Here is a 14,230-nt window from a genome sequence, read left to right as displayed (position 1 = left end):
GAATAGATTCTCGATGGCCCACTAAGTTACAACAACAATTTTTTCCTGATCTAAAAAGAATTAAGAATAAATTTATGAGCTTGAAAGCTCATTAAGAAATCCACTAAAATATTTAGGGATCATACTTAGTTTAAAAAATTTCAATTCCGATTTCAAGTAATCAAAACTTGTACATATGTATGTAAAAGTAGAACATAAATCACATATAATGAATGTTAGAGAGTAATACATATTACCAAAAGATAAGTTTTGCATTCATAATGCTTTACAAAAACATAGCTTCATAATAGTTCTTAAAAATATATAGATCTCATATAAATCAATATCAAAGTGAAAATAATTATCAAATAAATTCAACATAACAAAATAATTTGGCATGAGATATAGATTCTGAACGTAACAATTTTTCCAAAATTATACGTCTCAAAAAATTTACTAAAGGCAATTGTTTTACCTTGGCGGCACCCGAGTAAGAATATTGGAGTTCATTTGTTTTACTATGGTGGCCCGAGTCAAAATTATCAAAATCCATTTATTTTACCATTATTGTTCCACCGATGACCGGATTCAAAATTATAGTATTAATTCACATAATTTATTGTCGACATGATCAATGTTGACCCCATTGGCCAAGTTAGTGCATAGCTTATCTGGAGACTAAAATGTTATATAATGAAATAAAGTTTGTCATGAGTGCCAAAAGCAGTATTTTCAAAGAACTAGACTATCAATACTTGCCAAAAAAAAAATATTTCTAAGTTATCAAACCAAAATAGCATATTATAACAAAATTTATTTTATCAAACTCTTACAAAATTCTCATTTGAGAAAAGATACTATAACTTAGCATATAATCAAAGAATTGCATGATTGCACATTTATTTAGAAACTAAGCTAATTGTTTCATGATAAAAAAATGGATAAATAAATAAATAAATAATTGAATTTTAACAATAAAAATAATCCATAATTTATATGTGGATTACTTACCTAAAAATCCCCAAATCTAACTCCCACTCAAAGACAAGATCAATCCTTCTTGAACAACCCTAAAAACATAATCGAAATCTAATTGCTCAAAACGATAAATTAACACAACCCAAAACATGGACCATACCCATGCCAAAATAAAAACTACTTTCTAGTCCATCTAGCACTACTAGACATCTAATCATTTTAAAAGATAGAGAACCCAAAACAATGAACTAGTTATAGCTATATAGATCGAAGAGAACCAATACAGCAAAGATCAACTCATGCATAACTCCAACACTATTTTACAACTAAGCATCAAGTCAAGGTTTCCTAGGAATTCAAGCAACGCACTAAATTGAAACTCAACCTATAAGCATCAAGAAAAACACTAACAATAAGCATGAGTCTAGAGAGAAGATCCTATAGTAAAGCCTTACTCAAGACAAGGTGATCATAATTGCAAGGTAAAAGCGAATGCCATTGAAAAGGAAGAAATAGATACATACTTATATTAGCATATAGTTAGATTCATCTAAGGCTTAAAAGTTTAAGAACAACTAGATTTGGAAAGCTCTAACAATGGTAATTGCAATAGTGGACAACTAAGCAAAACAATGCTTAAGGACCCAATCAAAGGAAGCAACAACCAAAAATATAACCAACAAGAAATCAAGGTTTACACAAAACAAATTTACAAGAAAAGGATTCAAACCATGGACCCCTTGTAGCACACCTACTACTCCAAGGCTTTAGAACCACCACAAAGAATAGCAACAATCACTATGTATAAGCACAAATGCTAAGCTTTGAACCACACATCCAACCACAATATCACTTACCATACAATAGCCACGAATCAAGTTTTAAGGGCATTGATATTTTAACAAACACCTTGTGTGCGTCCTCAAATTTAAGCAATTAGATAACTTAACAAATAAAACATGTTATCAACCAATACATAGCATTTCACAAGTACAAACAAAGAAGAAAAAATTTAACATATTTGAACCACAACTTAAAGTTAAAAAAACATGCCATAATCTAGTGATGAGTGCATTTTATATAAACATTTTACATATCTCATTTATGTATTTTGCTTGTCTTTTAGTATTCAATTCATATATTTTGATGCTACTTTGGGTATATGTGCATATTTTTGTAGGTTTACAGGTCTTGGGGCAACAAAATAAGGTGTGGAGCAAATTCGACATCAAAAGAACTTAACTACACTTCTTCAGGGAAAGTAGGGGTGTGTTCAGGCCATGCTCACCCCAGTGCAGATCTCAGAACTTGAAGAATTTATCTTAAGAAAAGAAGCACGGGCACAAAGCCCAAAGCACAGCTGTATAGATGGAGGCACGACCCAAGCACGGGTGGGCTTATGCCCGTGCAGATAATTGCCTGGAGAATTTCAAAATTGATACCAAACCCTTGACCAACTTGTTAAGTGCACGGGCATAAGCACGGCCTAAGCATGGCAGTGCTTGAATCGGGATTTAGTTTTTAAACCCCCAAAGTTAGGGTTTGAGGGGACTTGGCCTTGGATTTTTTAGTGCTGTGATCGGACGAACTTCACCACTATCTGGAAAGGGAAGAGAGCCAAGATTCTGGAACACTAATTGGAGCAAAGCTAAGTTGGCAGAAAGATCTTCAGAGCATGATTGGGAGGATTAGAGAAGCAAATGGTAGTTCTATGAATTCTTACTTGTTTATTTTCTCTATTGTTTTGTTATAGTGTGAACAAATGAGGTGCTAAACCGTTCTCTGGTACTCGGGCTTATGAACCTTGAGATTTTGTGCATTTGACTTACTCTTGTATATCGACTATGGAGTTTTTTTGGATTCTTCTATGTTAAATCTTGTGTTGCAAAACTTGATGTGCATGATTGCCATAGTTGTGATTGCAAAACTTGGTGTGCATGATTGTCGTAGTTGTAACATTGCTGGTTAGAGCACACATAGGAGTTTAGGATTGAGTACATGCTTGGAGATGTGGTGTATGGTGTAGAACCTTCAGATATAGGGTTTACTTTTCGGTCCAAGGAGATGTACCTGATTGTCATTGTAAAAGAGTCAATACATGTTCCTCAAGTGGATTAGTTCAGGGTGTTGGTTTATATTAGTGTTTCTAATCCAATTTAATTCCCTACTTCTTTCCATCCTTTTTCCATCTTTCATATCCTTATTAGATTCTTAGATTAGAATCTTTTACCAATCGTTTGACCTGTTAGATATTAGAAGAGCAATTAGTACGAAGAGTTTACTAGTCCCTGTGGATTCGACCACCCGACCATATTGGGTACACTTTACTACTTGTATGATCCATGCATTTACGATATAGCAAGGGTTGCATTATCATGTAGCAACCTAGATTTGAAGGAAGCAAGAAGGACTCTAAGGCTGAAAAGTTTAAAAGACTTACATGCTTAGAAGAAGCATAGCAGAACTAGGGATGACAACGTGTCGCGTCGGGTGTGAGTTTTATCATACCCGTACCCGCTACCCCACTAGTATATCCGAACCCGAACCTGAACCCGACGGGTTTTAAAAACCCCATCCCACACCCGCACCCGATAGGTAATCGAGTACCCATGGGTATACCCGCTCCCACACCCGCCCCCATATTAAAAAATTAATAAAAAATATATTATTTTTTATAAAAAAATAAATTAAAAGTAATTATAATTTTTTTATAAAATAAAATAAAATTATTATGAAATTACAAGACTAAATAAAGAGGAAAAATAAAAAACCTTAAATTGTTAAGTTGTAGAACATATTAGTATATATATATATATATTATATAAATATTTTAATAATTTTAATTTCGGGCTGGTACGGGTTCGGATACAGGTCGGGTATTAGAATTCCCATACCCGCACCCCCACCCGTTTCATATAAGTCGGGTTTTACCCGAACCTGACCCGAAAACCGGTCAAATCGGGTTTTACCCGTCAAACTCAGTCGGGCTCGAGTCGGGTCAGGTTAGGTTTGGGTATTATTGCCATCCCTAAGCACAACACCACTTGAAACATCTCTTGGTTCTCAAGACATGCAAGTGAAGAGCTTCAAATCCTCACCTATTTTGCCAAAGATGATAGTCCCAAGGTAAACTAAGATTTTGGGCTACAATACCTTCTTTTGAAGCTCAAAACCCAAGATGATGGCATGGCTTGGCATGGTTGTTAGAGATGGAAATCATGGCTTTAGGTGGGAGAAAGTGAACGGTAGAAGCGAAATGAAAATAATTTGCTCTTAGGTATACTAATCAACAAGGTATAAAAAAAAAGAAAAAAAAGAAAAAAAAAAGATATGTAAGAGGAAAAGAAAAGGTTGGTGGTGGGGTCTACACTTGCTGTGGGTCTTTAGTGGGAGGTATATTATTTCTTCCCTAGAATTGCATGGCAAAGAGATTTATTTATAGATGATTATTAAATCACTGTAATTAGTATACTTTTGTACTTATTTATCATTTTTGTCAAAAAAAAAAAAAATCAACATTTCTTATTCAATTGAAAGATAAAATAATTTTACTTAATAGTACCTAAAATCTCTCCCATGTTGTCATATACTTGTTTCTAATTGACTTATTTATTTATTTATTTATTTTTTGAGTAGAGTAGGTCCCACACCACCCACCATCCACTCATAATATGAATATAATATATATACAGATATATTGTATTATATTATATACTTATCTTTTGTTTTTTTAATTGTTTTTATATGTAATAAACATAGATATGATTTTATCTATTTTAATTTTTTCTAATTATTTTCTATTATTTTTTATATATATATATAAATATAGACATTATTTTTTGTATTTTAATTTTAAAATAATAAAACAAATAAATAGATATATTGTATTTTTATTTTATTTATTTTATTGTTTATATATATATATATATATGATTTTTTGTTTTTATTACTGGTATATTATATCATTTGTTATTATTTTATTAAATTTATGTAATAATATTAGTATTTGATTAATTTTCTTTTTTTTTAAATAGTTTTATTTTTTTAAAATTTATTTTTAATAATTCTCATCATCAGATGAAATTATAGCATAAGCACAAATTAATATCATATTGAGACATCTAAAAAAATCATAACATTGACAACCAATTTCCGCCACAAATTTCTCTAAGCTTCCTAAGCCAATCACCCTTGGCCTTCACCTAAAGAACCCCAAAAATAGAAACAACAACAACAAAGAAATAGCAAAACTTCAAAACAAATGAACAGTCATAAAATGAACGTACACGACCGCAATACTTTGGGCCACCATCTTCTCTTGCCGGAGCCCCCATCATCTCTTGTTGACATCAATGTCAACGGCAACCAATACCGGCCACTAGACTGGCCCCGTCTCCGTGTCCCCATGGCCATCACCATTGTCACCTTCATCCTTCTCATCATTTGGCATTGTGATCGACACAGCGCTCGTCACCCTCAACGACATATACTTGTTACCAGAGACGGACTCAATAAGGCCATCATTGCTTCCTTCCCAATTCTCCGTTTTGAGGTCGTGGAAAAAGTAGTGCCAAGGGAGAAATGTGGCGAGGATTGCTCGGTGTGCTTATCAGAGTTTGAAAAGGGTGATGATGTTAGGTTGTTAACTGTTTGTGGCCATGCATTTCACCCTAACTGTATTGATACTTGGCTTGGGACGAAGAAGACTTGCCCGGTGTGTCGGACTGACCTCACCGAGTTCCCCGCAGAGGAGATTCTTGCTGCTGTGGAGGCAGTGCAGGCAACAGAGCACAAGGTGGTGAGTGATAGGAGAAGGCGAAAAGAGAAAGGTGATGTTCATGTTATGAGAATTGTTGAAGAGAGGGAACGCTAGAGTAATATTGTATTATATATCACTTTGTGTCCATGCAGGGATGCAATGTATATATGTATATACATGTGCAATGCTTCAACATTATGAGGCCTTTTAGCTTGAGGCTTATATATAATTACTAATCAAAATGCAAAGATTTGTGTGTCAAAAGAGTTTTTGGAGGGAATCCTACTTGTCTTGTACGCCAATTTTGAAGTTCTTGAAGAGAATATCATCAAGGGTGTCGATCTTGTAAAAAATAGGATTTGACAGCCAATTTTGTAGATCATGTCATAAAGAACATGAATTTATTAAATATGGTTGTGTAGGTGTCTTATCAACTTATCAATAAATACATAAATAGTCAACCATTGGATTATTCAATGGCATGGCACAAAAGTGCAAAAGGAGGATAAAGCTCAAATCCTCACAATGATAGTATTGTTACTGTATTGTTCATCAGCACTGTTTACAACCCGGGTGTGTTCGACTATGGGAGAAATAGTAATTTCACTCTTTTAGGGTTTGAGGATAGGGAGATTTTTATAGAAGGCCAGTAAATCACTGTAACTGGTGCACTTTTGTACATGCTTATCTTTTTAACAATCCCTTTAATGATGGAGCGCTTGTCTCCTATTCACCAAAATAAATAAATACATAAATAAATTTAAGATGTAATAACCACTAATAAATTCTTCAATCTTTGGGACAAAATCATCAATTAACTTTCCAAACTAAAACACTCCTACATCCACTCTTTAGATTAAATTAAGGATTACGAAACGTGTAACTTAGGGCATGATTATTTTGCAGAGACTAGGGCTGAAGTGATCAAAGTAACCATCCTCCTAACACCTAGACATTGTTGTGGTGGTTTATAGTTTTCTGTTTATTTGTTTGCTGTATGTTTTGACCCCCTAGGCAGCATGATAAATGCTGGATGAACATGGACAGATGATAAGGATGAACATGGACATATGATAAAAATCTCACGACTACGTAACACCTAAGAAACATCAAACAATTATTTATTATCACTAATATCCATGGCAGTCTCAAACATCTAATTAAACAAATATTGTGATATGTATATAAATCCATGTATTTATATATGTATATATATATATGCATGTCTGATTTCTTTTTCTATGGCATTAAACATTTTAAATTCATCAAGAACCAACCCCAGAACGAAAATAGCCGTCCCTGCTGCCCTGAATCCTAAAATCAAGAAACGAGCCATACATAAAGTGAAACCCCATGAAGAAAAGTATCAGCCAAGTTATACAAATTGCAAAGAAACAAAACCAAATTTATTAACAACTATATGTAAAGTGAGAAACAAAGACTCTGTACTAGTATATATCCACCTCAATATTACTCTTTCATAACATCAAACCAAAAATGACCAAATTAATAGTGTTTTCACTGCTACTACTGCAATCCTTCGTTTCACACTCCCTAAGCCTACCTAAACTCACAACCAACTTCCTGATCAACCTTGCAAGTTCCGGTACAAATAATGATCATCTTATCCAACAGGAAATCAAAACCAGAACAGCCAAACTGATGACATTTTCAGGCTTAACTGCCGAAATTGAAAGTGTTGATGGAGGCTATCTTGTTAAACTTGCCATTGGCACTCCAGCTGTCCCCTTTTTAGCCTCCCCTACCACGGTCACCAATCTCATTTGGACTCAATGCGAGCCATGTGAACATTGTTTTAATCAAACAACACCAATTTACAGCAGTTCGAATTCGTCTTCCTTTTTGAAACTCCCCTGTGCTCACAATCTTTGCAAAGCTTCTTATATACATAGTTGCAATCCAGATTGCAGATACAAGCAAAGATACATTGGTGGCTCCTCTGAAGGTGTCATGGGTACTGAGACTTTCACCATTGGAAATAACTCAGTCCCCGGCATTGCCTTTGGCTGCGGAAACTTTAACACATTTGTTGTTTCACATGGTTCAGGCGTTGTTGGCCTCGGCAGAGGACCTCAATCTTTGGTTTATCAACTTGGCATTCGCAAATTCTCATATTGCCTTCCTCATTATGATGATGAGTCTAATGGACGGCTCCTACTTGGTTATGAAGATGAACACCAAAATTCAATCCAATCAACTCCACTTGTTCTTAATCCTTCTAATTCTTCCTTTTATTATCTTACTTTGCATGGAATAACTGTTGGTTCCACTAGGCTTTTGACTCCCGAGGGAATGTTTAAGGTAAGAAAAGATGGAGGTGGAGGAGTGATCATAAATACTGGCTCAATGTTTACAGCATTAGAACAACCTGCATTTGGACTGTTAAAGGATGAGTTTAAGTCACAGCTTAAGCTTCCATTTTCTGATCAATCATCTCTTGGATATGATGCTTGTTTCTCTTTTGAACCAAAATCAAATGTGGAGGTGCCTAAGTTGATATACCATTTTGATGGTGCTGATTTGGAGCTCCCTGTGAAGAACTACATGGCTGTTGATTCTCAAAATGGGTTGTTGTGTTTGGTGATCTTGGAAGCCACTGGAGGATTAACAATATTTGGGGGCATCCATCAGAGCAACATCAACATGATGCTTGACCTTGAAAGAGAGGTATTATCATTTGTTCCAGCTCAGTGCAAACAACTCTGAATTTTTTCTTTTCAGTCAGCTTGTGTGATCTCAAGCTATTTATCTTTTTCTGACCTTTTGCTTTTCTAATAAATGATGTCGGAAGCAAAACGTTGTTCCGAGATCAATATATTGGCAGTGATTAAGGCAATCTCTTCATGAAATGATAAGAAAGCAACGATAATAGTTAAATTAAACAAATAAGAGCGTATAAATTCTAACATACTAATTTGCCTAAAGTAACATTTAAAATTTGATATTATAATTTATTTCTAATTTTTTAATTTGTCATGCCTGAATCAATCGAACAAATCAATTATATGCTCCAAATAATTCATAGTCCAGCGGTGTTAGCTTTATTGCGAAAAATGAGTATAAGACATTAACTAAGAGATCTCGAGTTGAAGTTTCACTAGACACAATGATGCTAATGATCTCTTGTTGTGGGTGCGGGTTTGTTGCCCAAATCACATGTTGCTGGATGAAGGCGTATGAGCTGAATGATCAATTCTCGGCCCATGCACAATTTCTTAATATATATAGCGGTTGTCCTTTTTTTATTAAAAAAAATAACTCATGTATGCTTAAAAAAAGCTCCATGTACATGCAATATCTCAAACTTTCTTAACACAATCTTATAGAATTTTTTTAAATAAAATATCACAAATAAAAGATATTTCAACAATTTTTCTCAAGACATGATTTAATCATCTTGTGGGCCCCACCATATATATATATATTTTTTTCTAATTCTAATGTTAAATTCAACGATTACGTTTTTTTTTTAAATTTTATACTTTATGTTTCAGTTACTTTTTCAAACCCTACCCACCTCTTCGCCTCCTTTCTGGTTTTTAGTCTTGTCGCTTAAGAAAAGTTAGATCTAGTGTCTCTCCTTGATTGCGTGTGGCGCCGGGGACGAGGAAGAGGGAAGGATCTCACCGTCAAAGGTTTATTTTCACTATTATTGTTCAGTTAAGATTCTAATTTATTTTGTTTTTGCTCTTTCTTATGATTGTTGTAACATGATACTAGTTGGGGTTAGGGTTTGGTGAGAATTTTGATTTGATATAATTGGAGGATAAGATTCAGAAATTTTTTGTTAGCATAACAGAGATTCCTCTTTAATTTTGGGAGACCTAGAGACTTATTTTGGAGGAGATCAAAATATAGAATTTGTAGATATTAATCTTAATTAGTTTATTGCAAAATGTCAGAATTTTTGCAATAACCTCTGTAAGATATAGCCTTTGAATGCAGGTGCCTCTTGTAGGATTTCTATGAAGGCTTTTAAGCTTTTTGTTTTAATTTATGTTATAGTTTTTGAGTGTGATTTAGACATAGATTTATATAATAAAGTTGTAGAAAATGATTTTGTCTTTGGTTATGAAATTTTACACCTGTAGGTTATGAGATATGATTTTATTAGTAAACTGTGTTGGATGGGATTCTGTACATAACATCAAGATTGATGAGTATTTTTGATGGTCATAAATATTGAATTGGGTAAGGTGAAAATAAAAAAGTTGTTTATTATTAAGTTATCTAATTGTCAATAAAATATCACTAATTTTGGAGCTATATATTGAGATATATGAATGTTTGAAAGGGGTATGTCGGAATTGCAAGTTTGCAGGAATAGCTGGGCATTTAAATAAATTTATGCATTGAGTAGTACTCTAAACCATGTGAATTTGGGATATGTCATAGTCTTGGCTGCCTAATATCCTTAGAATTTATAATTTTGTGATTTGGGAAAAGATAGACAAACTTAGGGCTGATTTAGTACTCATGGGTCATGATAGAATTTTAATATGACCATTTAAAGTGGTTAAGTGCTATTATACCCTTGGAAATAACCAATATTTGTGAGAGCATAGTGATAGCTTGACCTTTTGCATTTATATCCTTCTTTCTATTTTCTTGCTTGTGTTAAATAGATATTTGATATCCTTGGAAATTATTCTCAAATATAGGGTATTTTGAGGAAACTTGTTCAATTTGGGATTTGGAGTTTTGGGAATTAATCAAATAAGTACATGCATATAAATTATACTATATGTATAAACTTGAAATTAATTTTTGATTTTTTCGTATCTCTAAAAGTGTAAAAAAGAAAAGAAAAAGAAATTATTATCATTAGTATATATTATTACTGCTGCTTGGAATCTTTGATATATAATATTATATGTTTATAATTTTATTTTTATTCATTAAATTATGTATTATTAAAATTTTCTTTGAGATATTTGCTTTCTTAAATAAGTGGAAATATTTTTAGTGAAATTGGGATCATTTGAACCATGGTATTTCGACTTTGTTGAATGTTTGGATAAGAAATATTTTGACACAGTACTTGTAGTCCCGCAGATTAACTTTGTAATAACCTTGTCACTAGGGGTTAAACACTGATTGTGTTGACACGTACTTTTGACATAAAAACTATAGTTTCACACTGTTTCGTCGGTGAAGAATAACGGCCTCTGATAATTATGGCTATGGTCACCGAGGGTAAACAAATGAGCTCTGATATTCTGACTCGGGTTACTGAGGGTGAATATATGAATTATGCTATTTTGTTTAAGCAATAGTTGTTTGGGGGACCTATATGCTCAGTTTTTGACATCTATGTTTATTTGAAATAAATTTGATTCTGATAAATTATGATTTTTGTAAACGATTTCTATATTTTTAGTGGGTGCTTATTGGGCTGTCAAGCTAATAAATGCTGTTGATATCTCTTTTCAGATCAGGAGTAGAGTTGAGTAGCGTATAGCTTAGCGGGGATCATTGGGCAATTGCCCAATAATTAGCATGTAATAAGTTCCATTTATTGTGGGCCTAGGTTTTATTTGAATAAGTTTGCATTGTTTTTGCAAAACACAGTTTGATTCTTTGTTCTATTTTGGTTCAGATTTTGAGGACTTGTATGTCTACTTGGGTTTGGCCTTGTAGGTGAATGGCCATTTGTCGGCGTCTTGGTCCATTGAGCTGGGTTCAGGACGTGACACATCTAGAAATAGTTTTAATGATAGAGTTCGGCAACAACATGAGAGTTTTAGAAATAAAGGTCATAAAAAATACTATTAAAATCTTAACAAAAGTCTTTAACATAGTCCATCTAACAGACTTAAGTTAATATATATTTTCTCATCTCACATCACAATCTTAAAAGGGAATATAAAAACATGATGAGCTTAACATCTTTACAATTTCACAACCATTTAATTATAAGAATTATAAATGATATAATCAACATAAACTTTATTGTAGTAAAAGATGACATTGCAATAACCATATTTTATATCTTAATATAGCAATCTAGTCTGGTAAAATAAATACTATGCTAATAATATAAAAACACATTTTTTTTAAGATGGCCACTTCTTCTTTCTTGAAGGAGCTAGAGATTGGAAAAGAAGGCTTATGATTTTATGATTTTATGTCATTGATCAAAATTTTAAGACGTTTAGAGCTTTTTTGGACATGCTTTTTCACCATTGCAGATCATTTGAAATTTAGTAAATTCATGATTTCCCTTCCAGCTCCATATTTAGGGAGCTTTGCAAGATATTATCTCTTCCGCATTTTATTTTCTTTCAATATATAGATTTATATGATTTAGATCTATTTGTTAGATTTTTAATATCAAAGAAGTTGACAGGAATTAGAGATTTTAATTGACTATTTTGCATATTATCAAAGAATAATTCCTGATAACTATAATCTTTATGTCACGCCCCGAACCCAACTCACTGGGCTCGACTCGCCAACAAATGATGGCATATCCACCAAAGCTAAGACTAAGTTGACACACAAGGCCTCAAAATCTATCTCACAATCAATATAATAGAATAAAGTACAAACTTCACTAAAAGCACAATAATTCAAGGGATACGATGACCAGGTTTACAACTATAAATCGGGGAAAAACACAAGAGTCAAAGTTTAAACAATAAAAGTTCCAAGTTCACACGGAGAAGGATTGATTACATGCTAACCAAGTAGTCTTTGCTCAATGGTACACGCTAAGCTATCCACCACGCACTTACTCCTGATTTGAAAAGGACAAAACAACCAGTTTTGAACTTGACAACCAAGTAAACACTTACTAAAAATATCGGGATCACATAAATTTATTAATTTCAAAATCATACATTAGCGTGACATTAAAAAATAATTATCAGCTACAAAATCCAAAAAATCAGAATATTTCAAAAAAATATAATTTATTTAATGAACGAGCATATATGTGCCCCCAAATAACAAATGCTAAAAATAAAACATCAGAATTCATAAATTTAAACTCGGTGACCAGAGTTAGATTTTCAGAATTAGTAACAATAATAATAAAAAAAATAACCAAAGATATGCAAGAACAATTTCATGACACCCATGAAACTACAAAAGTCAAGTTGCTAATAATCAACTCCATCATGCCCTGATGATAGAAAATGACATAACTTTATAATTTCTGATTCAAATAAGGTATTTCTATCTTTTAAGACAACTAGACATCTATGGCTATAACATATTCAAATTTTCACAATGATTTGAGATCTACATAATTCAAACCATGAATTTCAGTAAACATATTTCTGCAAATCAGAAAAAATTCAAACATACCCTTTCTAACAAGAATATCCCACATCATAAACCTTCAAATGAAATTAAAATTTACCAAAAGAAAATTAACTCAAAATGGAATAACTTTCTAATTGAATATATGACCTTATTCCAAAACTAAGATAATGAAAATGTCTGACCAATCTTCATGCTTTTTGCAGAAATATCATTTGAGCACAAGTTTAGTAATATGGTTATAACTCAAACATTACAGAGGCATAAATTCTAAAATTCTGTCAATCCATAGATAAGGTAGACTTCTACAACTTTTCTATATAATTCTATATCTAATTAAATCTCTAAAGTCATGAAAAAAATTAATAACTCTTCAAGGTCCACACAAAAGTCTTATCCGCGACACTTGAATTTAAAGGCTGTAACTTACATCATACACATGGAGAAAATCTAAAATTTTGAACTAAGCTAGTTAAGGACAAGATATACAAATTCTCTATTTTTAAATCATCCAAATTCGGTCTCTAAGTCACCCAAATTAAAGAGGAATCTCTGCTATGATTAAAACAAATTTTTGAATCTTATGCTCAAATAAATCAATTCCTAACCATAACTAGTATTACTTCACAAAAAATCATGAGAAGGAGAAGAAAAAGAATTAATCAGAACCATACCTTAACCACTCGCAATTAAGCACCCACGGAAGTGAGTTCCTCATCTTCGTCACCTGAACCACGTTGTGACTAAGGAGAGATGCTAGATCTCACTTTTTCTTAAACGACAATACTAAAACATACGGAGGCAAAGAGCGAGAGATTGAGGAAGAAGATATGGCTAGGGTTTCGAATAAAAGGTAATTGAAAACTTACAATAAAGAAATATAAATAAATATTTAAATGTAAGCCCAACAACATTAAAATTTAAAAAAAAATTAGTGGGCCCATACTTTATTTGTTATTACTTTGTTAAGTTGTTGCACAATTTGATGTGTCTACTACCTTATTTGTTTCACATCATCTTGTATATAAAACTTAATCGATCATGCACTTATTTTTCAGTGACAATAAATCCTTTGAATTCTTATCAAGATTTTGAGTTGGTACTAGAGCGAAATCATGTTTAATTTGCCTTCTTCTTGTTCCACTTCAAATACTATACCTACTTCTACTACATTTGATACTCCTTTTTGATGAAACATTCTTTCTGGTCCTCCAACTCCGACTTCTT

At 32.8% G+C, this 14,230-nt stretch overlaps 2 protein-coding genes across 2 annotated transcripts; both read left to right on the top strand.

The window, feature by feature from the left end:
- The first annotated feature begins 5,207 nt into the window (after positions 1-5,207).
- LOC120250139 (RING-H2 finger protein ATL52-like) lies at positions 5,208-5,830 on the top strand. Its single transcript, XM_039258925.1, has one exon. The coding sequence runs from the start codon at positions 5,219-5,221 to the stop codon at positions 5,828-5,830; it is 612 nt and encodes a 203-aa protein (XP_039114859.1). The 5' UTR covers positions 5,208-5,218.
- Positions 5,831-7,221: 1,391 nt separating this feature from the next.
- LOC120257069 (aspartic proteinase nepenthesin-1-like) lies at positions 7,222-8,559 on the top strand. The gene is made up of 2 exons (XM_039264698.1): positions 7,222-7,691; positions 7,785-8,559. The coding sequence occupies exons 1-2, from the start codon at positions 7,379-7,381 to the stop codon at positions 8,441-8,443; spliced, it is 972 nt and encodes a 323-aa protein (XP_039120632.1). The 5' UTR covers positions 7,222-7,378; the 3' UTR covers positions 8,444-8,559.
- Positions 8,560-14,230: the final 5,671 nt, after the last annotated feature.

Source organism: Dioscorea cayenensis, chromosome 3 (assembly GCF_009730915.1).
Source record: "Dioscorea cayenensis subsp. rotundata cultivar TDr96_F1 chromosome 3, TDr96_F1_v2_PseudoChromosome.rev07_lg8_w22 25.fasta, whole genome shotgun sequence".
NCBI lineage: Eukaryota > Viridiplantae > Streptophyta > Magnoliopsida > Dioscoreales > Dioscoreaceae > Dioscorea > Dioscorea cayenensis.
Note: the sequence above shows the minus strand (reverse complement) of the source record. Positions and strands in the feature narration are given on the sequence as shown.

What these genes read in the sequence shown, in the direction of transcription:
- LOC120250139 (XM_039258925.1), top strand. Translation starts at nt 5,219, where the DNA reads ATGAACAGTCATAAAATGAACGTACACGACCGCAATACTTTGGGCCAC.
- LOC120257069 (XM_039264698.1), top strand. Translation starts at nt 7,379, where the DNA reads ATGACATTTTCAGGCTTAACTGCCGAAATTGAAAGTGTTGATGGAGGC. An exon ending in CTCCTCTGAAGGTGTCATGG is followed by an intron (nt 7,692 to 7,784) that starts GTACTGAGACTT and finishes CACATGGTTCAG; the next exon opens with GCGTTGTTGGCCTCGGCAGA.